This window comes from Pongo abelii, chromosome 2, assembly GCF_028885655.2.
Source record: "Pongo abelii isolate AG06213 chromosome 2, NHGRI_mPonAbe1-v2.0_pri, whole genome shotgun sequence".
NCBI classification, from domain to species: domain Eukaryota; kingdom Metazoa; phylum Chordata; class Mammalia; order Primates; family Hominidae; genus Pongo; species Pongo abelii.
Genome location: NC_085928.1, coordinates 152945931 through 152971761, shown reverse-complemented (window position 1 = coordinate 152971761; position 25831 = coordinate 152945931). Strand labels below are relative to the sequence as shown.

The 25831-nt window shown below is 39.3% G+C and overlaps 1 protein-coding gene across 1 annotated transcript in view; it reads left to right on the top strand.

Moving 5' to 3' along the window:
• The window catches only part of SLC9A9 (solute carrier family 9 member A9), a 591979-nt gene that overhangs the window by 361088 nt on the left and 205060 nt on the right, over positions 1-25831 (top strand). Inside the window, exon 12 of the mRNA XM_024245123.3 lies at positions 16576-16729. Within this exon, the coding sequence (XP_024100891.1) occupies positions 16576-16729 (154 nt within the window). The remainder of the gene's footprint in view (positions 1-16575; positions 16730-25831) is intronic.

Genomic DNA, 25831 nt, shown 5'->3' with positions numbered 1-25831 from the left:
CTCCACCTATTACCTCTAAAACCAATGAAACTGAATGAAGTGACTGTCAGGGTCCACACTGAATTTCTCACCTAGCATGAATCTCACCTGATTTATTTTCTGTAGACTAATCGTCTACACACATGACGCCTTGGAACATGAAAATGCCACATGGGTGTCAAGGTCAGGAATCTGTCTCCTCTGTCTTGAGAAGTATTTAATAATGCAAATTCTGATCTTGGTATCTCCAATGCAGTTAAGATTAGGGGAGCTTACCCTGAGACATTTTTAAGACCTTCTTTAAATTCAAGGCCAGGAGGCCATAACTGCTCTGCTATATCATGCGACACTCAGCACAAAGGGCTTAAGAGGAATGCTAAGCTCCCCTGAAACTGTTGCTGTTGCTCTTGAGCATAGCCCTAGTTAATGCCACGAGTGAACAGCCCCACCTCAGCTCTCAGTTCACTTGAAACCAAAAAGGCAGCACTCTGTTGTTTAAATTAAAGGAGGAGATGTGCTTTGCACAAATTAGCTTTCCTATTGATGTGGTGCATATTACAAAGATCAGTCCACTTGTTTTAATTCAAATCTATGTGCTGCAATTTTTATTTAATTTAAAACTAAATAATAACCAGGAGTTGCTGGAAGGAGGGGAAATGCCAAGCCCAACTTAGCCCTGGCAGCCTTCCTGAAACCACTGTGACTTGGGTACTGTGAACTACTGAGCTAAAAAACCAGGGTGCAGAGCTGCTGAGCTTATCTAACAGGGAGGGAGTTTAGGAAAGCACCTGGGAAGGTTGTAGGAGCCAGATGATATGTCAGCAAACACTGTTTCTCAAATTCATTGACTTCTGCTGCACTTTTGAGAAGGCATTGAAACCCCAATATGTCCTATCACAACAACTATGAAAAGTTTTAACCAGTAAAATGTCACCACAGTACATGGATTTATACAAAGCTTCATCCATGAGCTCACATAACCATGAAACAACAGCACCAACTGTTGCCAGGCTGTGCTATTAATGTTCCTGACTCATTTTGTTGTGCACTAGCATTCATTCACATTCAAATAGCTGCTGACATCAAAGGATTAAGAAAAAGGCATGGAAGACAAACTTTAAGAAAATTTTTTCAAGAACATGTATTTTTTTCCCCTCTCAATTGTGAAAAGGCTGCCATTGCTACTCAAGTTTTGTGGAGCACTGTTCTGCAGCTCATGGAACCCCAGTGTTCTATAGAAGCACAGGTTTTAAAAGCCCCTGCCAAGGTGTAGACCACCTTTCCCAGTGTCTTTTGGGTGACCAACTGATCAAGCCATGGTGAGAATCCAATTTGACACTTTGATCCCAAAGTGACCTTATCCAGCAGACATCAATGACAGCCAGAAAGGAAACATAAATGGAACTCAAGTGAAGAACCAAGGTCGTTGTTTCAGCAGTGCCTAGAAATAAGAATCTATGTCTATGACTTCCAGGCTAATGGAACTCCATTAAGCTAGCAGGACCATCCCACAGTAATTACCAGTCCCCATGTAAAGGGGACACTTCCATGCTTTCTTGGTCCTTGATATCCAAAAGTGTGGTCCTTAGGCCAGCAGCTTTGGCATCCCTTAGAAGCTTAGTAGAAGCCCTGGATCCAAATCTGCATTCTAACAGATCCCCAGGTAATTCATGTGCACGTGAAAGTTTGAGAAGCATGTTTCAGAACATAATCTCAATTCATGGTTTTTCTTCTGAACCTCTCTCTTCAATACATTTCTCCCATCTCATGCTGTTTGGCTTTAGACCCTCCTAGATGCCAGCCTTGCCTCTTGTTCTTCCATTTGCCATCTGATCAGCATAATGCTGCTTATCTAGTTATTGAATTTCTTGTGGTTCCTTCAGCATGCTAAGGTCTTCCTCCCTGTTCGCTCAGGCTGTCCTTATGCCTGGAACCCTTTCCACATCCACCCACCCTCACTTACTTTATTTGTTTTATTCTTTGGATCTCAGTTTAGACATCCCTTCTGATAAGAAGCCTTTGTAACTTCTCTGGTCTGGGTTTGTATCATTCTCATCTGTTTCCATAGCACCCAATACTTCTCCTCCCCTAGTAGTCATCATGCTGTACCATGATTTTTAGTTTGCCTGCCTGTACTCCCTCTAGACTGGAAGCTTAGTGAATCCAAAATGCTTATCTCTACACCTAAGCACCCAGCACGCTACTTGAAGGTGAGTAGGCTTCTACAAATATTTGGTATATAAATAGGTGAATGAATGATATACCCAACTAAAGTATTACAGTTCACTCAGTCAAGAATCAGGCTAAACTCAACTTCAGCTTAGGAAAAAAGATTTCTTTAAATATATCTACAAGAGTTAGCTGAGAGTCTGGGCTCCTCTAAAAGCTGGACTTTTCTTTCCTTCCCTCCCTTGATTTAGCCCATTTGACACCATCGTGCTCTCAGGAATCCTTTGTCCAAGCTTACCTCTTTGCAGCCCCTTTGCCTAGAGTCCGGTGTTCTCTTACCTTCCCATGCTACATCTCCTTCCTACCCTAGGCATATTTGTGTATTTAATTATGCCACTGCCTCTTCCTCACCAGTAAAAGGCCACTAATAAGCTAATGGGGCAGAGGTCAGGACTTTCTCCATTTAAGAAGATGAACTTCCATCAAGCCCCATCTCTCCCAGGTGGTGCCCCATGCAGCTTGGGGCAGGCATTAGTGAGCAAAGCAATGGGAGTAGGTCTTCTGAGATCTCCAGATGGGATAGGGTTAACCAGCTTATGCAGGAAATGAGCCACAAAAAAAATGTTTTAACAACTGTGTCAAGCAATCACAAGGAAAAGTCATCTTGGATAATGAATAACCACAAGCAGCATTGCTGTGACGAAGCAGACAAGTATAGTAGACCCATATGAATTGCAGATCCCATTAAGTCCTCACAGTCTCCAATGCTGAGAAAAGGTTATGTGATTATGATCAATTCAGAATATCTGAGAAATAGCTTAGAACTGTGGCCTGCCCCATACACTTGTTTTCTCCCGTTATTAAGTCCAAGCATTATCATTCTTCACTTCGCTCCAGAATAAATTTACAATAAAAATTACCTGCTCTTGCATCTTTAACCATTCAGTTAGGTTTTGCTATTTGGCACACCACAATATTTTTTAGATGGGAACTACTGTTTTGATGAAGTATAGTGAATTCAGGCTTTGAAGCTGGCTCATCCACCTGGAACTGTGTGATTAATCCCGTTCAAATCTCAGTGCCCTAGGCTGTAAAATGGGGATATTAATACTTACCTTAAATGGTCAATGTTGAAAACCAAACTAGAATCTATATTTAAAATATGCCTGGCACAGGGACTGCCACCTAGGAGATACTCACAATGGGAGTTTCTTTTACTTTCTTTAACCACCAGAGATGACAAGACAGCCTTTAGTGCTTTCATGGAGATAGGACTCAATCTCACACCTGGTGTCATGAAAACATTCTTTCAGAGACTGAGAGTTTTATTCCAAAGAAGGTTGGACTGTCAAATCACTGCTGAGGACAGCCTGAGGTAAAAGCTAAGGGCTAGTGACATCCCTGTAGAAGACAAAGGCCCATGGCTCCTGCTCTCCTCCCTCCATTTAAGGACAATCATTGATATTTTACTTTTAGTTCCAGCAGTGACTTACTCCTGGCATCAATACATGAAACAAAACATGTAACTCAAGCCTGGCATGTTGGCTCACACCTATAATCCCAGCACTTCAGGAGGCTAAAGCAGGAGGATTGCTTGAGGCCAGGAGTTTGAGACCAGCCTGGGCAACATAACAAGACCCCATCTCTCCAAAAAAAAAATTTTTTTTAATTAGGCAGGGAGGTGGTGCTCACCTGTGCTCCCAGCTACTCAGGAGGCTGAGGTTGGGAAGACCACTTGAGCCCAGGAGTGGGAGGCTGCAGTGAACTATGATCACACACTGCACTCCAGCCTGGGCAAGAGTGAGACCCTGTCTCTAAAAATAAAGATAAAAAATAAAAAATGTTGTGACTCAAAATACCAGTTACTGTGAGTAAAATATATTGTTCCCCCACCCCCAACAAGTTCACACATATAAATTGTCACAATCTACTTAGACATTTATTGAGTGTGAAAAACTAGCGAGATCTTGTGGATAATCAGACCGTCCTATGTATTGAGGTGGTGCAGACAACAGGAACATGCCAGCCTCTGAGAGAACTGAGTAATAAAAGAAGACAGTCCAGAATGTGTGTCACCTCTCCCTGTGTTCAGGAGCCTTCTGTGTACATTTAGATTTTTAGGATATCCAAAGTGTCACAGATATCACAAATATCTGATAGTTTTAACCAAATTAACATGTCCACAGAGGCAAACAAATGGACTACATTATTTTCCCTGTATTCTGCCTGAATTTATTTATTAATTGCTTGCTGATGTTGGCATTGGGTAGACAAAACCTTAGAAAACTATTAACACAAGCAAACCATGTTCAAAAAATTAGTCTCTCTGTGCCAGGCACAAATCCCTCTAATTCTGCCCTCAGGTTTTGTGGATAGAGTTCAAAAGAAGTCAGTAAGATTGACTCAAATAAATTATATGTGCAAATGAGCAAGAAGCAGTTACACTTTAAAATGCCTTGTGCTAAGTATCCATCCATAGGGTCATTAAGGAATTTAACAATTTTCCTCATTAGTTCTGATATATTGGAGAGGTTCAAATGCTGCTTTGTCAGCCAAGTCCTTCCCAGACTGACCAAGCCTCTGTGAGCAGGGCAGGATCCCAGCCCCACCTCCCAGCATCCTGCTGACTCTGCCTGGAAGACTGCTCCAGAAGCACCTTCAAGGACCGGGGGTTCCATGTGAGGGAAGGAGGAGACCCCAGGGCAAGTGTGTGCCCTGCCTGTCATTCACAGGCTTCCCCTCCTTTTAGAGAAACCTGGTCACTCGCACCACCTTTCCTACAGTGGCTGAAACATTTCACTGTACTTTCTTGAAGCTGTTTTAAATGCCACAAGTCGAAGTGAAAGCATGTGTGTTAACAAGTATTTAAAATGCACTCCTCTCAGGAAGGATTGTGAGCTATCCTTCCTTAACAGATTTCTTCCAATTGCCTTCTTCCTGGCATGAAGCTGATTCTGGCTGCCCAAGGAGATGGAAGTTTCCACTGGAGAGTCAAAAACATCACTTTAGATTAGGGTAGCTTGGGGAGAACTTGGAGCCAGATGAAGTCCCCAAGTGCCAGTGATGCTGGAGAAAGGGGCAGAGATAAAGCAAGAGAAAGACACAGAAAGTTAGGGAGTGGGCAAGAGGCTGAACACCCGCTGAACAGATTGCCTGGGATTGACCCTTTGCCTAGGGAAGCCGAAGGAGATTTTCTTCAACTGTCCTTAGAACTCACATTCTTGCTCTATGATTTTTGAGCTTTGTCACAGGTGAGTCAATAGGGATAACCTAGGATAAGTGCTCTCCCAGCATCTACTTCCTCAGCTGTTGAAAAATATTCTGTAATTCTACAGAGACACATAGCATAGGAAGACGCAGAACCATAGGATAATGTAAGCTTCTGTGACACACAGACTCCCAAAATTCAACAGTTTAATCACAGTAGCCATTGCTTTCTGGCTCATGTCACAAGCCAGGGTTGATGTTAACATGGAACTGGGTGGGGTTGGGGGGATGCCTCTCCTACAGACGGTGATTCAAATGTAACAAGGCTGCTTCCATCTTACGACTTCAGAACTCCCTAAGACAAGGATTCTAGAAGTGTGGTCCATGGAGCAGCAGTCTTGGCATCACCTGGCAGCTTGTCAGAAATGCAGCTTCTCAGACCTACCACGAACCTCCTGAGTCAGACACTCTCAGAATAGAGCCCTGAAATCTGGGTGGTGGGAGGGGGCGGAGGGGGCTGTTGAAGAAGCCCTTCAGGTGATTTTGATATAGCTAATGTTTGTGAACCACTTCATGATTTATATGCAGCTGGTGAAAGGCAAAAGAAAGCCAAGGATAAGAAGCTGCTGCTTAAAAGCCTTGGACCAGAAGTGACTCACACCGTTTCTGCTCTCATTTTACTGGTCAGAACCAGTCACGTGGCTGTACCTAGCTGCAAGAGCTGCTATAGAAAATATAGTTTATGCAGTTATAACAGTACGTCATAGACTATATAAGAATAGATTTTGGTGGATAGATAGCCATATTTGCCAAAATAGCCCTCTGCAGTAGGAATATTTTCATTATTTATAATGTCACATGGGAAAAAGCAATTCCAGATTCAAATTGGAAACCTATGCTAGGTTTCCTCAACCCCAGCAACTATGGACATTTGGGGCAGATAATTCTTTGTTGTGGAGACTGTCTTGAACATTGCAGAATGTTTAACAGCATCCCTGGCTTCTACCAACTGGATAATAGTAGCACCTTTGCCTCCCCACTCCTCCCTCCTACTTTGGGGACAATGAGAACTATCTCCAGACAGTGCCATATATTCCCTAGGAATCAAAATCACTCCAGTTAAAAGAAAACACTGACCTAAACAGAAAATTGATAAATTGATCTTTGGAACACAAGCTGCCCATAAGTAAGTTGGGTACTACTCCCAGAATGTTGACTTTCTTCTGATCTATGTTAGCCTTTCTCTTGTAACTCTCTGTTGAAGATTTCAGCTAGTAATGAGGATTATTCTGATTATTCCGCAGTTTACTATTACATCCATCTTACCCACGTAAAAACAAACTTCCAAAGCCAGAGGCATCTATGCTTGTTGACTTCAGAGTTGTGACAGAGCTAATCCTATTTACAACTACCCTTTCTGGCTACCCAGAGCTTCTAAAAACAAACTTCTCTTTACATAAAAATACACAGAAGTTATATCACATTTCTTCTTAGTAGCCTTAAGTTTAAATGATTCAAATTCAGGAAGAGAGACGAGGGAAAGCTCTACTTGTCTAACACAGGCTTAGTTTCCAGAAGAACTCAATTTATTTTTGAATGCAGAAAATTATCCCACTGAAAACAATCTGTTGGCTTCACTTCCATGTGATAAAATGATGTTGAACTGAAAATGGAACCACGTAGCAAGATTGCATTATCCTGGAACATTTTGAAATCAGACTGGCATTTTTGCTTAAAGTAGGTACCCTTTGCAAAGTCACAGGATTCCAGTAGGGGTAAAAATGAAATGTAATTCAATTCTAGACCCAAACCAGGGTCTGATTTAACAGATTAATAATAAGACTGTATTAAATCTTTTAAATCAACTTCTTCAGAGTATTTGAAGTGAAAGGGGAAAAAAAGGAATTGCAATGGATTATGTCCCAAATGGAAAGACAGGCAGCAAAATACTGCATCTAAAGGACTTTTCTTTTAAAGGATAGATCCATTTATCAGGGACAGTTCTGCATCCCTGTCCATCTACTGCTCATTTTCTTTTGGGTTCCAATTGTACTTTTTTTTTTTTTTTTTTTGAGATGGAGTCTCGCTCTGTCACCCAGGCTGGAGTGCAGTGGCGCAACCTCGGCTCACTGCAAGCTCTGCCTCCCAGGTTCACGCCATTCTCCTGCCTCAGCCTCCCGAGTACCTGGGACTACAGGTGTCTGCCACCACACCCAGCTAATTTTTTGTATTTGTAGTAGAAACAGGGTTTCACTGTGTTAGCCAGGATGGTCTCGATCTCCTGACATTGTGATCCACCCGCCTTGGCCTCCCCAAGTGCTGGGATTACAGGCGTGAGCCACTGCGCCCGGCCTCTAATTGTACTTTTAAACACAAAAATGACCTCCTCTTATCCATTCACTTATGCATTCATCCAATGCTTGCAGAGCACCTACCCTATGAGAGGCACCGTCTAGCTCTGGAAATGCCACAGCAGAGGCAGCAAACCAGAGGTCAGCTCTTACCAAGCGTACTTTCCAGCATAGAGAGACAGATCTTAAAGACCAGAATATAAACAAGATCATTTCTGATGGTGATCAGTGCAGTGAAAAACAAACGGCCAGGCTCAGTGGCTCACGCCTGTAATCCCAGCACTTTGGGAGGCCGAGGCGGGTAGATCACGAAGTCAGGAGATCGAAACCATCCTGACCAACATGGTGAAACCCTGTCTCTACTAAAACACACACACACAAAAAAAAATGAGCCAGGCGTGATAGTGTGTGCCTGTAGTCCCAGCTACTCAGGAGGCTGAGGCAAGGGAATCACTTGAACCCAGGAGGCGGAGGTTACAGTGAGCTGAGATCGTGCCACTGCACTCCAGCCTGGGCAACAGAGCAAGACTGTCTCAAAAAAAAAAACAAGAAACCTGGGTGAAGGTGAGAGCACTTAGGTCTGATGGTCAGGGCAGCCTTTCTGAGGACTGAGATGATGGGCACAGCCAAGGGATGACTCAGGGGAGCACTGCAGGTGGGAGAAGCTGCAAGTACAAAGGTCTCAAGGCAAGAACAAACCTGGTTCAAAATAAACTTCATCTTCCTACATTTTACAAGCTTCCAGCTATCCTCATATCTTTCCACTCTCTTCAGTAAAAGATCCTAACCTTTCCACTGAACTCCGCACTCATATCTAATCACTCACTCAGCCTCTCTGCTTGGAAGACTAATAGGCAGCTCAGACGTAATAAAGTGGGAACACAACCCTTGATCGCCCTTATACACCCAAACATGCTCTTCCCCTGGGCTTCCCCAATTCTTCCAGGGCTGAGTTCTCCTCTCATACCCCTCATCTGACCCATCAACAAATATCAACCTTTGACATACATTCAGCACCTGCCATGCTATCATCAGTGGTCTGATCTGCATTCACTTCTTGCCTGGACTAACAAGGCAGCCTCCTCACTGGCCTCCTATCAGCAGCCTGTTTTCCTATCAGAGTCAGAGTTTTTAAGCATAGAACAGATCCTATCACTATCTTGCATTAAAACCTTCCTAAAGTTTACTATCTCAAAATAAAATTCAAAAGCCTTGCTATTCAAAAGCCCAGTATGATTTGGCTATGTCACCTCTCTGGCATTATCTCCTTCCACTGCCTCCCAGCTCCACCCTGTTTATCCTGCTCCCATCACACCAGCCTCCTTGCCACAGCTTAAGCACACCAGGCATAGGCCTGCCTCAGGATTTTGCACCTACTATTCCCAAAGCCTAGAATGATTTTCCTCCAGATACCCAGATGGCTTCTCCCTCTATTAGGTTCTCTTCTCAAATGTCACCTAACCAGAGAGGCTTTCCTAACCATGCTAACATCCCTCCCCTCACATATAAATACTCTCTATCCCCTTACCCTACTTTGGTTTTCTTCGTACCACCTGACATAATTAATCTAGAAGCACCTTTAAATTAAGGTCTTGTTTGCCACTATCACCTGGAGCCTGAATGAATTAATCAGTGAATGAATATATTAATATCACCATCCCCTATCTAGAGGGCCTGAAACCACTACAGTAGTTCAATTTGAAAGCATTCACAGAGTTTTGTGTTCTGGGTATTATGAAAGACATAAGAACTATGTAAGGAAGATATAACTCCAAACTTCTAAAAAATTGGGAGTTGGAGAAAAAGACCACATTAAAGTACTGATTCATTTCAGACTATGATTTAATAATGCAAGTGGCATGGGCAGTATGTTTCATTAGATTTCTAAGAAAGAGAGAACAAAGTGGACTAAAGTATTCCAGGAAAACTTCATAGGAGTGGGATGAGGGAAGAAAGATCATTCAAATGGGTGAAGTTTGGAGAAGCACAAAGGAAAGGCAGAAATCCAGCGCTGAAGCAAGGAATTAATGGTGAGGCCATGGCACAGAGGTGAGGATAACAGTCATTTATGGGAGGAGAGAAACCTGCCTTGCTTATGGACGTTCTCAATGGAGAAGAGGAAGTAAACAGGAAAAGTAGGGTGGGGTTCTGAGTGAAAGGTATCTCTGGGCTGTGGGAAGCTACTGGGTTATGCTTGCTGAGTTGAATTGTGACCTCATAAAGCTAGGTTTTGCGGAAGCTGTTCTAAGGAACATCAACAAGATGGACAGGAAGAAGAAGAGAATAGAGGCTTGAGGCCAAAACCAGAGAATGGTTCGGGGCACAGGCAGGTTGTGAGATGGGTCTTGGGCCAAGGTGGTGCATTGGGAAATGAGAGGAGCTGGGCTGTCTTATACCTCGTCCTCTGCTGCATCAGAATCTCTAGTCGGGATGCTGGCGTGAGTGACTACATATATTTTTAAGTTCCACGTGATTCTGATGTGCACTTCTAGTGAAAACACAAGTCTAGTTGTAAACCTCCATTTGGAGACGAGGTAACAGAAATCTAGATGAGGTAACCTGCTTATGGGCATGCGGCCTGTGGGGCAGGCCTGAGGGCAGATACCAGAACTCTTGACTCTCAAAATAAGGTTTTAAAGGATCTCAATAAATAATAAAAAGGCAGAAACTGAACTTGTAGAAACTATTCCAAAACCATTACATTAATCTAGGCGGTATCAATCACTTTTCCGTATGTAACCTGACATTATTGAAGAATCAGAAAATTCATCCGTTCATTGATTTGTTGGACAAATCTTTATTGAGTGCCTACTGTGTGCTTAGTATTGCTTTAGATGTCACAGCTCAACAGAACTGGCCAATTGCAAGGTACAGTAATAAGGGCTCTGATAGGGCAAACATGGATTGTGTTAGGAATATAACCCAGCCTAACCCAGACCCAGATGTCAGAGGAGGCTTTGTGGAGAAAACAGTGTCTCATTTGAGCTCTGAAGACCACTTGGAATTCAGTGAAGTTTTGGTAAGGGTTATAGGAGAAAGAACTGAGAAAATTTAGATGAGAAAAAAAGATTTGGGCATAGAAAATTATGTACGCAAAGGTCTCTTTTGCCTCACCATTTATTTCAGTGCCTTAAATGCTGCACATCAGTTCATGACGATGGTCACGATTTGGGCCCTCATGAGGTATAGCAATCTTTTTCCTCATCAAACTATACTTTCAGAGTATCCTCTTTTGCATCTCTAATACACCTTCTTACAGTTTACCTTTTAAAAGAGTCATGTTTGTAGGACCATGAACACTGGAACAGAGCAGCCAAACTCTGTCATTCTTGTACTGTGTCTGGGATAAAGCTTAGCATATAGTGAGTGCTCAGGAAATGCTTTTAGTTTATTGCTTTGCACCTTAAATCAAGATGCCCTAAGAGATATTTATATTCCTGTGATTTAAGTTTAGTTATGTCTGACCTTCACCTATTCAGAACACATTTGCAAATTTGTAATTGATTAAAAGCTTCACTTTTGCCCTTTGAAGATAAACAGGAAGCTGCACATTTTCTGCAGCAGGAGTGCTTGCTAGAAAGCTTTCCTTGGTTCAATAGTTTTCTATTGTTATGAATAGAACATCAACATAATTAACATAAGAATCCCTTAGGGGCCAATTTTAAATGAAACCGCATTTAATTGCAGGTAATTCCTTTATTCCCCAAGGTGATGCTAAATTTCCAACTGGGCATATGAAATATGTCAAAATCTCTACAAAGTAAACCCATCTAAAATGAAATGGTATATTCTGTCAACCCTCAAAAGTATAAAATTATTTTGATTAGTTGGCCAAAACAAAGAGAAAAAGAAAGATAAAACCCAAAGACTCAAACTCAGAGTATCCATAAAACAATACAAAACACAAGTTTTGACAAGTTCTAGATTTCTTGAGTTTTTAAGAGAAATGGTTTGTGTTTTAGGAAATAATGTTTGGCTAAAAAGAAAATCCTAAGTCAATATTCATTTTTCATTTTTAGTATTTTGCTGGTACCCTAATAATCTATTTCAATCCTAAAATCCTCTATTGCCCAAAACCATAGCGTTAAGAAGATAGGATCAGTATGCCCAGAGCCTCCACATAGGAGGTAATCAATACATACACATTAAATGAACCAATGAATGAAGCATTGGTTTCACATTTATCTAGGCTCCAAATGTGTGATAAGCAACTTCAGAGTCATAAAGGATGAGTAGGACATAGACAATAGTCCACCTCGTCTGGAGTTCTATATTAGCTTCACTTTGTCCACCCGGAAGCCTCACCATTCTCAGCCCCGTGCTTCCAGTGCCTCAGTGGTGTGTGTGCCACATGTTACCAGGGCTATGGACAGATGATCCCATCTCTAAAAACACCCTGTATCTATGTTTTTTTAGGTGGTTATAACATTGAGAAGGCATCCTCTTTTCAACATCTTGGGGTTTGGCCCCAATTAACAGTGTTTCTCAACCTGCCACGAGATAGTGGCTGTACTTTTCCATTTGTTTCTGAAATCTCTACATTGCATCTCCTGTAAATATGGAGTGTTCTATATATAGGTACAGATTTTTTCAGAACTCAGCATAACATATATTTGAGTATATTTTTAAACCAAGAATTGCTCATGTATAGATAATTTAGATTTAAGAGCCTAGTTACCCTAGTTTAACATAATAACAATACATTATTAAACATTCTTAGTAAGATTAATGATTGCTTACCTCCTTGCCCTTAATATCCAGCATGAAATAGTTGATAGTAGGCATGTTATTGCAAGTTTTAATTTTTATTCTAGTTTCTCGTCTTTGTCACAAAGACACAAAGTTAAAAAACTACAAATATTTATATCAATGAGAACTATTAATACTTAGCAACTCATTGTCTAATATTTCTAACATTACGTACTTTGCCATGGTGCTGCTTCATGGACATTTCTATCACTATGAGCTTGAGGAAACGAGAAATTTGAAAGTTCACTTTCTTTTTCTTTTTCTTTTTTTTTTTGAGCCAGAATTTCGCTCTTGTTGCCCAGGCTGGAGTACAATGGCGCAATCCCAGCTCACTGAAACCTCTGCCTCCCAGATTCAAGCGATTCTCCTGCCTCAGCCTCCATAGTGGCTGGGATTACAGGCATCCACCATCACACCCAGCTAATTTTTTGTATTTTTAGTAGAGGCAGGGTTTTACTGTGTTGGCCAGGCTGGTCTCAAACTCCTGACCTCAGGTAATCCACCACCCGCCTCATCCTCCCAAAGTGCTGAGATTACAGGTGTGAGCCACCCCCTCCCCCAGCCGGAAAGTTCACTTTCTAGCTCCAATCTTGTACTGTGATTAAACACTGCTAGGAGCTTTACCATGACCTATAAATTCTCTCCTCAGATACAGAAGTCTATTGTACGACTGTTTCCTTGAGTTCTCATTCCTTAATGATCCCATTTGTATTTCCTGGTGAGAACACTATTAAAATAGTCACCAGTTTTAAGGGTTATTAATATCCGCACTCTTATCCCCAGCTGGGTGTGAACGCACAAATACTTCTGGTGGGGACTTTTCTTCTTGAGTACAACCATCTCAAGTGTTCAGAATTTCTGACATGTAAGAACTTTTTTATTAATATCTACTTCAAATGTTATCTTCCTTATCTATAGGCCATTTCCATGTCTACATGGAGATTTAGAATAATTTCCTTCCTCCATTACATTTTGTTCCTTGAAGGTATTTTATAATCAGAGTGCATGTTCTTCTCTCTTTCGGAGATTTCCTTGTTTCAGGCAAAACGTATTAAGTCTTTCTAGTCGAATCCTGTGGATCTTGTGTTATGCCACTTGTCTCTTGAATAGTCTCAGCATGGAGATAAGAAAGGAGCATTATATTCTAAGTTGAGAACCTAGAAACAAAAACCAGGATGGTTATAGTTTTTCTCATTCTGCCCTGTGTCTACTTTTTAAAATTCCTTTAATGTACGACTACAGATTCAGAAATTTAGAAACCTAGATGCTGTAATAAATATTATAAAAAGTGGATCATCGAGATTGTATATGTATGATTCAAACCTTTCAACAAAAATAACCAAATCACTACCTCTTTGGCTTATACTAGCTGTCATTATAAATCTTTATTTGTCCTATTGCACAATATAACAGGGACTATAAATGTCTTGCATGTCGTGTGTTACCCAAGAGAGACCTTTCATTTTAGCTCCTTTCCTTTACTAGTTGTGCTTTTATTTACTCTTCTTCCAAGTCTATATTTCTATTTTTATTAGTGTCATCACATTTCGATTTCAAGTTCTAGTATTTGTTTTTTGTTTGTTTGTTTGTTTGTTTGTTTGAGATGAAGTCTCACTCTGTCATGCAGGCTGCAGTGCAATGGCACGATCTCGGCTCACTGCAACCTCCACCTCCCAGGTTCAAGCAATTCTCCTGCTTCAACCTCCCAAGTAGTTGGTACTATAGGTGTGTGCCACTACGCCCAGCTAATTTTTGTATTTTTAGTAGAGATGGGGTTTTACCATGTTGGCCAGGCTGGTCTCAAACTCCTGACCTCATGATCCACCCACCTCGGCCTCCCAAAGTGCTGGGATTACAGGTGTGAACCACCATGCCCCGCCCTTCATCTTTAATACCTCTTGCAAATATATTTAATATGGATTCATAAAATGCAATCAGCCTATTATTACAAAACAAAAAGTAAAATAAGTAAAAACAGGTTTTAATATACTAGTTTAGATTATAGATTTTGTAAAACTATGTAATCATTCTGGAGTAATTTTAAATGTCATTTAATTATTTAATTTTCAGTGGTCCATAAGCTTAGTTTTCTTTGTTGTCTGACACATTTGATTTTTAAAAAGTAATTGTTCCCAGAAAGTTTCTTTTGTATATACAGCCAATATTATTCTAAAATTTTATGGAAATGCAAAATAACTAGAATAGCTAAAACAATTGTGAAAACGAAAAATAAGGTGGGCAGAATCACTCTACCCAATGTTAAGGCTTATTATATAGCTACAATAATTACAACAGTGTGCTATTAGAAGAAGGACAGACACATAGATCAACGGAACAAAGTAGAGAACTGAGAAATAGACCCACACAAATATACCCAGCTGGTTTTTGATGGAGTTCCAAAAGCAAGTCAATGAAGAAGTTAAATATCCACAGGTGAAAAAATGAACCTCAACCTAAACCTCTTACCTTATACAGAAATTCAAAGTGATCATGGACCTAAATGTAAAACTATAACACTTTCAGAAAAAAATAGGGAAAACCCTTTGGGATCTAAGGCTAGGCAAAGAGTTTTTAGACATGACTCCAAAAGCACAATTTATAAAAAGCAAAATCAACAAATTAGACCTCATCAAAATTCAGAACTTTTCTCTGCAAAAGACTCTTTTAAGAGGATGAAAAGACAAGCTACAGAGTGGGATTGTCAATTTGCAAACCATACATCCAACAAAGGACTATTATGTAGAATTGTTAAGAACTCTCAAAACTCAACAATAAAAAATTCAACAATCCAATTTTTAAAAATAAGAAAAAGACATGAAGGGCCATTTCATCCAAGAGGGTATATAGATAACAAACAAATACATTTTAAAATACTCAACACCATTTTGCTGTTAGGAAAATGCAAATTAAAACCACAACAAACTATCACCACATACTTATCAGAATGACTAAAATGAACAATAGTGACAACACCAAATCTGCCAAGGAGGCAGAGAAATTGGGTGACTTATATGTTGCTGGTAGGAATGTAAAATGTTACAGCCACTCTGGAAAACAATTGAGTAATTTATTAAAAACCTAAATATGCAAATACTGTACTACCTAGTGATTGTACTCCTGGGCATATATCTCACAGAAATGAAAACTTATGTTCACACAATAATCTGTATGTGAATTTTAGCATCCTTTCTTGTAATAACCAAAAACTGAAAACAACTCAGATACCCTTCAATAGATGTGTGGTTAAATAAACTGTAGAACATCCAGACTGTGGAATATTACTTAGTAATAAAAAGAACAACTATCAATAATTCAGCAACCTGAATGATTATCCAGCAAATTATGCTGGGTTAAAAAAAGGCAATTCCAAGAGACTATATACTGCATGGTTCCATTTATATAACTGTCTTGAAATGACAAAAATCATCCTAACAGAGAATAGATTACTGGTTGTCAGGAATTAAGGAGTGAGTATGTGGGAGGGAAGTAGGTGTGGTTATAAAAGGGCAATGTGAAGGATCCTTGTGGTGATGGAAATGTTTCTCTCTCTCTCTCTCTCTATCTCTCTCTCTCTCTTTAGAGCCAGGGTCTTACTCTGTCACCCAGACTGATGGCATAATCCTAGCTCATTGCAGCCTTGAACTTGTGGGCTTAAGTGATCCTTTCGAGTAGCTGGGACTAAAGACACATGCCACCATGCCTGGCTAATTAAAAAAAAAAAAAAAAAAAAAACTTGCAGAGACAGGGTCTTGCTTTGTTGCCCAGGCTGGTCTCGAATGCCTGACTTCATGTGATTTTCCCACTTCAACTTCCCAAAGTGCTGAGATTACAAGTGTGAGCCACTGCACCCAGCCACAAATGTTCTTTGTCTTGACTGGATCAATGTCAATATTCTGGTTGAGATATTGAGCTATAGTTTTGCATGATATCATTGAGGGGAAACTGAAGAAATAGTACACAGTGTCTTTCTGTATTATTTCTTACAACTCTTTATGAATCTATAATTATCTCAAAATAAAAAGATTTAAAAAATTGTGTCAGCAAATTGTAAAGATGAATCCATTGAAATGAAAAAGACACCTGCAAGGCGTTTATTTTCTCCTTTGGCTTTTCCTGCAAGGTTTGCGAGGAGCGATCGCATTTGCCTTAGCTATTCGGAACACAGAATCTCAGCCCAAACAAATGATGTTTACCACCACGCTGCTCCTCGTGTTCTTCACTGTCTGGGTATTTGGAGGAGGAACAACCCCCATGCTGACTTGGCTTCAGATCAGGTGAGTGACACCGTCTAGCAAAGGAAATCATTATGAGGCATGGCTGCGCTGTTCAATTTCCGGTATTGCTGACTTAGTCAATAGTACAGTGGCAGGTCCTACCCTAACTTTCCCAGCAGTCAAGTTGACCTTCACTCATAAGGTGAAACAATATGACATAGTACCAACCGCATTGACTTTTCCAGGAGGCTTCCAAATCCTAGGATGATGTCTGTTTATAGTCTGTCCCTAGAAATTTATTTATTCATCTATCAATTCTTCCATTCAACAATCTATATTCAGTACAATGCAGTATACTATGGAGTTTACAAAAATAAGACACAGGTCTTGTCCTCAAGATACAATCCAGTAGGATTGATACAGAAAAATCTATAATACAAAGGATAAAGTGAATTTATTGTTTTTTAATTCCTCACAGCACTTACAACAGAAACAGGGACATAGGAAATGCTTAAACATACTTGCTTAGTGAGCCATATGCTTAGCCAGAGGGATGCTATAGACACAAGTTAGACACTTTCATACAGGAAAAGGGGATAAAGGCTTCAGTCAGTGGCCCTCCAGTAAGCAGTTCTGGAAGATGATTGCTATAAACCTGAAGTATGGAAGGAGCAGACAATTTGACAAAAACGGGTAGCTGGTGTCAATTGTGAAAAGGGGTAAATCTATTTTAAAGTGTGGCTGTCTTTGTTTAATGTTCTTGTGAGCTGGGTCCTCATTTTCATATCCCAGAAAGTAACAATAGTGCTTTAGGCAAATCACATTTTATTTCTCAAATCTATACATTTTGATGATCATGCAGTCCCTTCCTGATTCCTACCCATTATCTATAAGACAGATTTATACCTACTGCATTCAACATGTAAAGATCCATCTGACTAGAAAAGGACTTCCAAGAAGATTCTTACAGTCAAGAGTCTGTTATTACAGCACCTAGTATAGTGCCTGGCACATAGTAGGATTGAATACATAATTCATGAAAAGTTAAATGAATACAACCACAAATGTAAACACTTTCATTAACCATTTACTGCAGGTCTCACAAGTTTAGTATAAGAAAGCTTATGCTCAAACCAGGCCAACTGGTTATGCATTGAACCAAATTCAAGGAAAAAAAGGACTTCCTGAAGTACTGTGAATATTGCTAAACACATAAAAAGGCTTTGACTAAAGGTGAATAGCGAGTGTTTTGAAATGCTTCTTGAATTACTTCCTAAGCACATAAATGTGACTTGCAATTTCTTTCACAGTGGTGGTTACCTGTAGGCTCCCATGGATGAGTACACAGATTGCATTAAACTCTATAGCACTGAGTCTCCTGTGAACTGTTAGTAAGACAGTGGTGTGTTTAGGTTTCTGGAAAACAAAATTCAATAGGGTAGATCCTTGCATGGAAAAATTAGGGCTTGGAAACCAAGTTAGAGGATGCTGGTCCCCACAAAATACAAGTACTGAATACACTACTAGGTGAGTTCAAATATTCAGAACATAAAGTAGTGATGTCAGAATTTCCTTAAAGCAATAAAATATAATTTGTTTTCTACTATTTCTTTTTTTACCCCAAAAGAAGTTGTTCCCAAATCAGTAACATGTTTTATCCTAAAGTATTTACCTAACTCTCTTAAAGTGTTTTCCAAAAGCATCCACTGACTTCAAATAGGTGTCATAACTTATGCAGCCCCTTAATATCTGGTTCAGCAGACAGAGGGGAGTATTATAGTGGGGCTTTAAACAGGTTAGGACAGTTATCCAGGTTATAGGACAAGGCCTAGTAAGAAAGGGAAGATACTGGTGTGAACCATGGTGTCCAGGGGTGAAGTGCCTGGTAGTCAGCCTGGCCAGTGTTATGGCAGTCTGCCAGGGGGCACAGCATGAGGCAGCCAGGTCATGGCAATGCCCCAGCAGGAACTGGCTCCAAATGGCTCAACCAATTCAGTGCCAGACTTGGCCACCAGTCAGGAGGGAGATGGGTAAAGGCAGGACTGTGATGTGTTTAGGGAATTGAGCTGACAGGGTTCCAGTCTAGTGAGCAAGGTGATGATCTCAGCTGGGAACTAGAGTATAAATCTGACATCAGGACAGAAACCCAGAGAGACCAGAGACCCATTCATGAGAAAACTAAAGGGTAAAAACTGAAGTTCATAGATTTGTGGGCACCCAGGAAGTAAACCCAGACAGATAGATACAGGGCAGAAAAAGTTAAGACCAATGGCTCTCAAACTTGAATGAACATCAGAACCACCTAGAGGGCTCATTAAAACGCAGATTGCTAAGCCCCACCCCAAGTTTCTCATCCAATAGGTCTTGGTCAAGGCCTGAGAATTTGTATTTCTACCACATCCAGGAAATGCCTCTGTTGCTGGTCCCAGGGCCACATTTTGAGAACCACTGGTTTAGACTTCCTACCCCTAGTGGAGATGGAGCTAATATTGATACTGTCAGATGTGGCTGCGGTTGCCAAGGGCCAGGCACACCTGAGCCTGCAGTGTAGATTCCTTAGCACCTATACTAAAGGGAGGAGGGGCTCACTTAAAGAGGAAGAGTCACTGTGCACCGATCAGTGGGCAGGAAATAGGATATAATAGAATAAACATTAAAGAATAAAACTATGTCACTGTGTGTGTACAAATACACACTAACTTGCAGTGATACCATCATATGCTCCACTTTCCTACCGTGGTTTATAATGTTGTCAAAGAAATTCTCAATTCCATTATGGCTTTAAACTCATAGTCACCCATCATTTAGACTCTATTTAGCAAGGCTTTGCTTGTTTACAGAGCTACATCTCGTTAACCAACTTTCTTGTCAGACTCTTCTCCAAAAACACCACGAAGTAAGTAAATTGGAGCTTTAATAAAATGACATAAATGGAGAAACCCAAGAGACGCAAAGACAAATGTGACATTGAATGAACCCAAACACCCTCAAATGGAATGTGATTTGTTTATCTACTTTACGTGGCCTTCCGTTCTTGAGTCTACATTTTTTTCTCTGAAATTATGTGATATGTACTTGAATTAGTTTTTTTTTAATCCCCATAAAATTTGCCATCCAGCCGCAAACTACCACAGTAGGATGCAAAGAAAATGTTTTATATAAGGCAAAAATTGATAGTATTAATATGAATTGCACTTTGATGGAACTGACTTTAAAATGGTAATGATCCTATGTTTAGAGAAACAAATAATGATCTTTATATATGAAACAAATTTTCCATTGATTGAGTCTTGTCATAAGCACCATTCAAATTTCTTGTCCCGGAGATGTTGTATTTTTCTTTTTAAAAATAATCATAAAATGTTTGTAATGCAGCATTGAAAATAAATCAGACCTTTGCTTTTTAAAATTCTGGAGAAAAGGAAAACACTCCTCCAGAGTCTTTTCTGTGGACTACATTAATACTGGCGGTGGACTACATTAATACTGGCGGTGAGGAAAACCCAACAGGAGTCTCCAAGGACTAGCTCTGCTGTTAGCCAGGAAACAAAAAAGACCAAAGGTGTTAGGCTCTGCCCTACAAAAGCCAGTAAACAAGATTATCGACCAAATGGTTGTACATGCTTACAAACAAACATTAAAGACCACAGGGCAGAGCTCTCTGGCAGCGGCACCAGATAATAAGCTTCGAGGTGGTAACCCCATTCTTGGCTTAGGGTAGAGCACCACATGGAGCCAAGAAACTTTCAGCAAATAGCTCATGAGAATGGAGCCCATACCACAGTGCAAACCTTTCCTGCGCTCCCCAAATGAGAATGTAGGACCCATCTCTTCACAATATCTGAATCACAGTGTGGAAGGCCTTGAATGCCAGACTAACACAGAACTTGTCTCCCAGCTGACATTAGAAAAGTGCCCTCGACAAGATAACCTTTACAGCTTCCAAATTTTGACCTCTAAACACTCTAACAATAATAACTGACTTATATTGAGTGCTTACTCTGTGCCAGATATCAGATAATAAAATGCAAAGTATATAACCTCCTTGTGACTCAGCTTCTAATCTATAAAATGGGGATGATGATAGTAGCCGCTTCCTAGGGTGGTTGACAGCTGCCACCGTGGCCCACGGTTACACCACCGCCGGGCTGCAGAACCAGGCTCCAATCTGGGGAGCCTAAGCCTAGGGCCTGCACACCCAACTAGTGCATTCTTCTGGCACCCTGAATAAATGAGCTTATTCTCAATGCCTGCAATCTACCCTGATTAACAAATTATTTGAAGAAAGAGATGTACTTTTTAAACCAAGACATGCCTGTTAAAAACAAACACAGGAAATCTTCATGCATCGCAAGTGATTGGGCTGACTGGCTCATACAACACAGAAATTCTTCAGTGCAGGTTTTCTTTTTGACCTGGGACAGTTACGGGTAAATAAAATGAGGTTAGTCCAAAGTAGCCAAGTGGAGAAGATTGTCTTCCTCAATTACAGGAATTTAGAATTACAGGACTTATAGGAATTTGTTACCCTCACGCTCATCTCGCAACCCTATTCAGGATCCCAAACTATCCTGCCGTCAGCCTCTTCCCCAAATCAATAAAAAAATTTGTTTGCATACATTGACTTACGTCTATTGCAGAGTGAGTAACTTTTAGATAGTGCAATGCTTCTACTATTAATTTTTTTTTTTTTAAGAGTGTCTTGCTCTGTCACCCAGGGTGGAGTGCAGTGGCTCAATCATAGCTCCCCACAGCCTTGATCTCCTGGGCTCAAGCGATCCTCCTGCCTCAGCCTCTCAATTAGCTGAGACTACAGGTGTGCACCACCATGCCCAGCTAATCTTTTTAAAATTATTTTTAGCAGAGATGAGGTCTCATTACATTGCCCAAGCTGATCTCAAACTCCTGAGCTCAAGCAATCCTCCAACCCCAGCCTTCCAAAGTGCTGGCATTACAGGCATGAGCCACCACACCAGCCCACAATCAATATTTTAGTTAAATATTTAAATTCAATTTTTGGTTTATGACCAAAAGCCATCCTCAAATGATTTATTTATTGTTTATGCCCATTGGCTACAAAGTTTTAAGATAACAGCCATCACAAATATGTATACAAAGATAAAAAGAGAACTGTCCTTAGTAATATTTTTAAGTCTTAAATAATAGCAGAGTTAAATATATCTGCTTACATACAGACTTCCTTTATTACTGAGGTGAGGAAATGTTAATTTAATACAATGGAGGAATATATATAATTAAGTTATCTTAATATTGATTGTGTTCTGTTTGGTTTCCTTTCTAGCATTCAAAGTTTCATGTGGGTTTAACAGTTTGCTTCATTGTTATGTTAATGTAGTCTATCAATACACACATATACTCTGGAGTTAGACTGAGCAGGTGCTAACTGTGCCTCCCTCTCTTAAAGCTGTAGGATTTTGAGCAATAAATTTAATGTCTTTATGCCTCAAATTTCTTAATTTGTAAAATTGGAATAATGATATCTACCACTTTCGAACATTATAAGGATTAAGTATTCTGTGTGTACAGAATTTAGGGCACACAATAAGTGCTCAACAAATATTGCTATAACAGTACCCAGAAGATACCTATGAGCCTTTTCTTACCCAAATACTATTTTATTGTCCCCCTGACACACATATACATATAAACTATTATTAATTAATTATATTTATGAAAGCATGGTATACATGGGAAATAGAAATAGTCTCTGGAAGGTTTAGTCCATTTTCCATAGTAATTAGACTCACCAATTTTACAGGCAACTCCTATTTCTGCATTTAAAATGATAAACGTCTTAAAGAAAAATGCTCACAAAAAGGATTATATTATCCAATAGCTCAAAAAGATTATTTCTAAAACATGCTTCTATCTCCTTCTTAACATAATAATCTTTGCTTGGGAACTTCTTAGATATTTAATTTGTAATATTTCATCAAGCTGTATTGATTGTATTATATTTTGTAGTGATTTTGTGCAAATTTGTATACTTTGTATCAATTTATATCAATCCACAGACCTGAGAAATATGCTCTCTCATGAAACATGGAAAACCAGTTTACTCATTTGAATGTAGATTTATACTACATATTCCATACCTGATACTGCCTTTTAAAAGTATGTTCTATTTTATTTATGTTCTTCTACAATACATTTCATAAATCTAAATATTTATTGCTTAAATCAATCAGTTTGACTTGTTACATTAGAGATATTGGATAACTGTAGTAACTTGTTTTTAACCTAAAAATATTCTAGGTTTATAACAATTGTTATGAATTAGCATTTCCTAAATTTGCTTTCAGTGCCATCTGCGTTCTTTAATACGCTTTATTTCTGCGTGCCAAATTGTCTCAGGGCCAGAGATAACAGTCTTTAACTCCACAACTGCCAGCTATCCTCCACAAGCCATGTTCTTAGTCGTCTTCTCTGAAGGTGCTCTTGAGAATATCAACATCAATAAGCTTCTCTCATTTACTAAGTTTACCAAACAATGGACATTCTGGTCTATTAAAGAAGATTTATTAGCCTATTATCATAAAGCATTATCCAATATGGTGTCCTTACTTTAAGTAATAGATGTATTTGTACTTTAGGTAACAGCCAACGTTTGAAAAAAAAAAAAAAGTGATTTTGAATGCAGTAGATGGAACTTGTTATTCAAAGGCTGTGGAGAAGGGTACCAGTTCTGATCAAAATGGAGTAAGCACACTTACTCCACCCACTTTCTCTCCTTCTGAATGCAGCTAAAAACACTGAACAAAATGCAAGTAGCAGTTATACAAGGATTCTAAAAAGTAAGTGGTAGCGGGCATATTCAGGGAATAAACCAGAATTCAGAGTACTATTGAACTGGTGGTGAGTTTTCATTTTGTTTCCTCTCTGGAACCTCTTGGCCTGGACTCAAAGACAATTTAACACCAGAATTATAAAATAAGAAAGAGAGAGAGAGCTACAAGAGAAATTCTTTGTTTCTGGAACAAGATGAAGGAAAGGGGACATTTGTGGGTCAGAAGAGTGGACATATGCCTTGGATTTGTTGTTGTTTTCTTCATTCTCTTTTCCCCAATCCCAGCAATCATAAGGTGGCAGGTGACGATGGCAGCAACAGTTAAAAAGGCACCTAAAATATCAACCAGAAGAACTTTGGTCCTAAGATCATGGGGTAGAATTCCCATTGTATTTTTTTTTCTCTTAATCCTCTCACCGATTAGCCTTGCAAACAGGTGCAATATTATGGGAAAATCATAGAAAATATGCAGCACTGTGGGAAAATTAAAACTCTGAGTTTTTAGCCAGAGGACCAGGAAAAGGGGCTTTGGGAAGCTAGAAAATGTAGAGAAGATTGTAGAGAGAAGGGAGTTTGAGAAAGCGACCCTATAAAGTTGTCTATAAATTTTAGAGCCCAAAATCAGGCTGTATAGGCATGTGTCTGAGCCTAAACAGCACACACCAAAGACAATGAGAAATGAACTATAAGTCAGAACATTACCCAGCTCCCCAACTGGACACTGGATGTCACATATGCAGGAAAAATCTAAAGGCAACTGCAAAGACTTTCAAACTTAATTGACATTGGAACAACTGGCAACAGAAGGCAGATAAGAACTTTCGTTCTGGACCAAATCTGGTTTGATTGCCTGGTAAAACAAAATCTCAACATTCTCCCCAGGAAAATCCTGTGTCACTTAACATTCCAGATCCAGAGTTATCTAGCATAGTATCCAAATTTCTAGAATTTTTTTTAGCATATGAATACCCAGAAAAATCTTAATGTGTCACAAGATCCAGGAAAAATCTTAATATTTCACAAGATACTAACCCAGTATGAACACATATATTGGAATTAATGAACCAAGACTTTAAAGCAGCTACTGTAACCATGCCCCAAGAAGTAAGAGCATACACAATGGAAACAAATGGAAAAATGAAAAAGAAAACTGTAGAGAAATAGAAGATACATAAATAAATAAAAAATTTAGAATGGAAAATGCAATGACCAAAACAAAATATTCACTTAATTAGCTTAAAAACAAAATAAAGGATGGCAGATGAAAGATTCCGTGAACTTGAAGATTATAAGAAATTATCTAATCTGAACAAAAGTATGACATTTTTCACCAGCAGATCTGCTCTTTAAAAAAAGAATGCCAAAGGAATGTATTCATATAGAAGGAAAATGGTATTGGAGGGAATCTTGGAACAGCAGGAATGAAGGAGGAGCAATAGAAATAGTAAATACCTGTTTAATATATTTTCTTAAGGTTTTAAATATATATATGGTTATTGAAGGAAAAATTTTAACATTGTCTTATGGGGTTCTCAAAAAGGAAAGTGAGTATAGGGACCTGTAAGTGGTAAGTTTTCTACATTCCACTTGAAGTGGTAAACTATTAATTCAAAATATATTGTAAAAAATTATATACTCATACTGTAATTTCTAGATCAACCACTAAAACACATACACAATGAGATATAGTCAAAAGTTCAATAGGCAAATTAAAATGGAAAACAAATCAATTCAAATAACTTCAAGGAAGGCAGGAGAGGAAAACAGAGGAGAAAAATAGAGAAAACAAACTGGAAACAGGTAATAAAATGGTAGATCTAAATACAAATATAACAATAATTACATTAAATCTAAATTGCCTAAAGACATCAGTTAAAAGAGATTGTCAAGGCATATTAAAAAGAAGACTCAGCTATATGCTATCTATAAGAAACATACTTTGAATATAATGATATAGATAGGTTAAGTGCAAAAGAATGAAAAAAGATGTACCATGCAAACACCAATCAAAATGAAGCTGGAGTGGCTATATTAAATCAAATGGTCTTGAGAGCAAGAAAATTTTCCAGGGATTAAAGAGGGAATTACATAATGATAAAAGAGTTTATTTTCCAAGAAGACAGAACTATATAAAATGTGTATGCACCTAAGAATATAGCTTTAAAATACATAAAGCAAAAACTGATAAATCTGAAAGGGAAGAGAGACAAATTAACACTTATAGTTGCAAACGTCAGTACTTGTCCCTGAGTAACTAATGTAACAAGTAGATAGAAAATCTGCAAGGGTACAGAAGAACTATTCTAACAACCAGCTGCATTTAATTGACATTTATAGAACACTCTACCCAACAG